Here is a 4216-nt window from a genome sequence, read left to right as displayed (position 1 = left end):
CTGATAAATTATAGTGGAATGCAGTGGTATTGATATAGTAATTTATGATTTATTTCAAAATCCATAAATAAAACCTTAAAAAACCTTACTTTTACATTCTCTACATGCAAAATTTGATAAGGATTAGCAAATTACAGCAAGCAGTAAATGAGTCCAAAGTTCATAACTAGGAGAGATAGTTGTTTTCTATACTCCTATATTTACTGTTCTATGTTTTACGAAAAATAACTTAAATTTAAGAACTTATTTGTAAATAGTAATAATGTGTGCACGTGTGCGTGTGTAATGTATTATAACCAAAATGCACTAAATAATGGTCCACTAGAACACAGCCAAGACAGGTCACTTTGTAAATGCCAGTTTTATAATATTGGATACGGTAACATAAATTGACTTCTGTAATGTTAATCAGACACTGCTGAAAAGTCAATAAAATAAAAATTATATATTATTTGTAGCAATTCTAGAATGAAAAAAGCATAATTTATATCTATTTCCTATATTGCTTGTTGGATAGTCAACATTCCAAAAGAAAAATGCATGAATAAATCTTTACTTAAAAAATCTGATATTTTTAGTAATTTTAAATTATTATAAATTTTTTTAAAAATCCTCACCAAAAATGTAGGGCAATCAAGAGCAGTCATTACACGTTTCATATCCTGGTGGCTGCAGTGTCCAACTTCATGGTAGAACCTGTTAATTGCCAAGTCAACCATTGGTACTCTCTGGGAACTTAAAAAAAAAAAATAAATAAGTAAGAGCTGAGTGATTTCAAGTTATCCTACAATTTATCTGTGATATTAGGAAAATCATTACACCAAATTAGTTTTTGAAAGTTAACACAATTTGGTTTTAAAGTTGAATTAAATGACATGTATAAAAATTAAATCTTACAAACACTAAAAATTGTGTCTGAAAATGTAACTAGGACTTCCTAAAAACTGTTTTTTTTTGTCACAAAAATTGTATATAACAACATTATAACTCAAGACTCAGATGGTTTATAAAGCAGATGTAGTGTGGTTGACATAACTTATTATGATGGTTTATAGAGGTTAGGTATAGGTTGGTTTATAGAGCAGATGTAGTGTGGTTGACATAACTTATTATGATGGTTTATAGAGGTTAGGTTAGGTATAGTTTATAGAGCAGATGTAGTGTGGTTGACATAACTTATTATGATGGTTTATAGAGGTTAGGTATAGGTTGGTTTATAGAGCAGATGTAGTGTGGTTGACATAACTTTCCACTATACTTTCACTCAAATTCTTAGGGCAGTTACAAAAGAAATTTGTCAATTTTAACACTCCAAACACTTCAATAAAGACAAGTCAAATTTTCGTCACTAACAATGTGTCTTATATTTAAAGAAAAATCTCAATCCATCTTCACAGTATAAAATTCACATTGAACTTGATAATGTTTAAACAGTAATGTGTCACAAAATCTTTAATATAGCTCATATGTAATGAATCATGAAAATTTAAATGTAGTCCATGCTTATCTTTTAGCCAGGGGCGGATTGGGTCGCCGGGTGTTTATCTATTAGCATTTTGATACTGTTTGAAAAGTAATAAGTCATTAAACATTCATGTAAGTCTAGAGTATCTTTAGTGAACTAATCCAAATACCATTTAATAACAGTTCAAAAACTTGTGTAAAACATGCTAATCTGTAATTAATCAAACATCTTGGTACTTTTTAAATAAAAATATATCAGAATAACTTTAATGTAAAATGTGCTTGTTGATTAAATACTTCTCCTGATACTGTTTAAATATTAACGTGAAATCAGCTTTCACGTAAAACATGCTCACCTGCTGTTTGAATGTCTTGATAATATTTAAACAGCAATACATCAAAACAATATTAATGCAAACCATGCTTATCTAGTAACTAACTAACCTGATACTGTTTTTGTTATTATGAGTATAAAAAACCCATGCTCTGCTGTGGGATTCTAAGGTCAAGCATTTCCATTATCTTAATTACTTCTATAGTTACCCCAATGCACTAATTCTTTAATTAATTTGTCAGTTGCCATTTCCCAAACTTAGTTTAATTCAACTTTTTTTACTTCTTAGATTTGTATTTGTCTTCCCATGTTGTTTTGAAAAAGAGTATTTGGCAGAAAACCACCACACACATTGTTCATTCAATAAGTGAGAGTTATATGATACTTTCTATAGACCTTCAGGAAATAGAATTATGAGGCTTAAGGGCAAAACATTGACCAACATTTTTTTTAGTCAGATCTTAAAAATAATACCCAGGTGCACACCCTCAGAATTTCCTTAGTATGTCATGCAAAGATTCAGGTTTCAACGTTCTTTCCTCTTAGACCTATGGTGGTCACACACACATAAACAGGCTCTTTTATTATTATAGAAAAAAATATATAAAAAATAATACCCAGGTGCACACCCTCAGAATCTCCTTAGTATGCATGCAAAGTTTCAGGTCTCTAGGTTCTTTCCTCTTAGAGATATGGCAGTCACACACACACACACACACACACACACACACACACACACATGCATACAGGCTCGTTTATATATATAGATTACGTAAAAAAAGAAATTCAACATAAAATGTGCTTAGTTTTAGTTAAGTGTCCAAAAGTACAAGATGCAATATGGCTGTCAAATAAACTAATTAATGTGTTAGATGTATACAAAAAGAAAGACTCAATCCATAAAATACGCTTATCAACATTAATGAAGTAAATACTAAATGTTATTAATAAAAAGGTCCTTTTTAATCAGATCAAGTTTTCTTCCTTACAAAAAGTTGAAAACTGAGATCTATTAACTATATTAACTCGATTTGACCTAAAAATTAACCCAAACTGGACCTTTAGAGTTTCCATACTATAAATTATAACATGTTTCGTGTATCTTCATGCAATTTCACAAGCTTTCAGTAATAACTACGAGTTATTTGTACGTAAAAATCAGAATTTGAAACTTAGCATTTTTACTAAACATTTCTACTCTATTTTTACTAAACATTTCTACTCTTTTCTTTCTTTCTAAAATGACTTTAAATTGTAATATGAAACTACATTTGTTTATCCTAAATAACTTTAAACTCTTAACATTATCACCCTTGTAATGGTCTAAAATGGTCTACAATCAGGGTTCAACAACAAAAACAATTTAGTCATAATAACAACACTTGTATATTAACTGTGTTGAATTTATTTCTAAGTGCCTGGCTGGGACTTCATACCAATATTAATAAACAATTTGTCATAAATATTAATAAATCAATAATAACTGAATCAGGAAAAAGAACCAGAAAGAAAAAACCTAATTCCAAAAAATACAGCAAACACAATATTCAAACAACACCTTTCAATATCGATAACAATATCAAGTGACAATTAGCAATAATTATATCCTTCAATATCTCTCTCTCTTGGTGAAGCTTCTGGCAGGGTATTCATTCACAGAGTAGGTCAGGAGAACACAGCTCATGTGACCATAAATTTACATAACCTTCTGCTACATTAATAGTATCTGTATGTGACTGCTAGGGAAACTGGTGTCAGTGTCATCATACACACATAGATATTTAGTCAAAATACAAATGATTATGTAGAAAGTGAGTTAGTATTTTAATGCAACTAAAATTCATAGATAAACTAAACGATAGAAGTAAATAATAAATTAATGATAAGTACAACCATAATCATAAAAATATAGGATTTGTTATCTCACAATCTATTTCTACTTAAATTTTATTGCCCTGTTCAATCCCATCACACAAGTTGAAAACTACTTGGGAAATGTATAGCTCATGCTACTCTATCGAATTACGTAAGGTATAATAATGCTTGGAGACGGTTTGAATGGGTAATAAAGAAAAACTTCAATACAAGTTTAACATAAAGGCAAATGTACAATGTTTCGACAATGTTCTGTCATCATCAGGTACAAGTAGTTTACACTGACACAGATATATATAGTATGGAACAAAGAGATCACATGATCGGATACTGTTGCACGACTTAGAAAAGATATCTTGGCCCCCCAGGGTATTGGTTTAGAGTACGGTTGTTTTGTTAATTAAGATGGATTCTTTGATTTTTCGTTTGTTTATATTGTGTTCTGTGAATCTGGTTTCCAATTTTCTTCCTCTTTGTCCATTGTTGAATTCTGGGCAGTTATTGCATGTTATTTTGTTAGTGACATTGGTATTGTGTGATTTT

At 30.1% G+C, this 4216-nt stretch overlaps 1 protein-coding gene across 1 annotated transcript in view; it reads right to left on the bottom strand.

Moving 5' to 3' along the window:
* The window catches only part of LOC106466127 (HAUS augmin-like complex subunit 5), a 62344-nt gene that overhangs the window by 7180 nt on the left and 50948 nt on the right, over window positions 1-4216 (bottom strand). Inside the window, exon 15 of the mRNA XM_022394079.1 lies at window positions 618-735. Coding sequence (XP_022249787.1) covers window positions 618-735 — 118 coding nt within the window. The remainder of the gene's footprint in view (window positions 1-617; window positions 736-4216) is intronic.

This window comes from Limulus polyphemus, unplaced genomic scaffold (genome assembly GCF_000517525.1).
Source record: "Limulus polyphemus unplaced genomic scaffold, Limulus_polyphemus-2.1.2 Scaffold2161, whole genome shotgun sequence".
In the NCBI taxonomy this organism is placed as follows: domain Eukaryota; kingdom Metazoa; phylum Arthropoda; class Merostomata; order Xiphosura; family Limulidae; genus Limulus; species Limulus polyphemus.
Note: the sequence above shows the minus strand (reverse complement) of the source record. Positions and strands in the feature narration are given on the sequence as shown.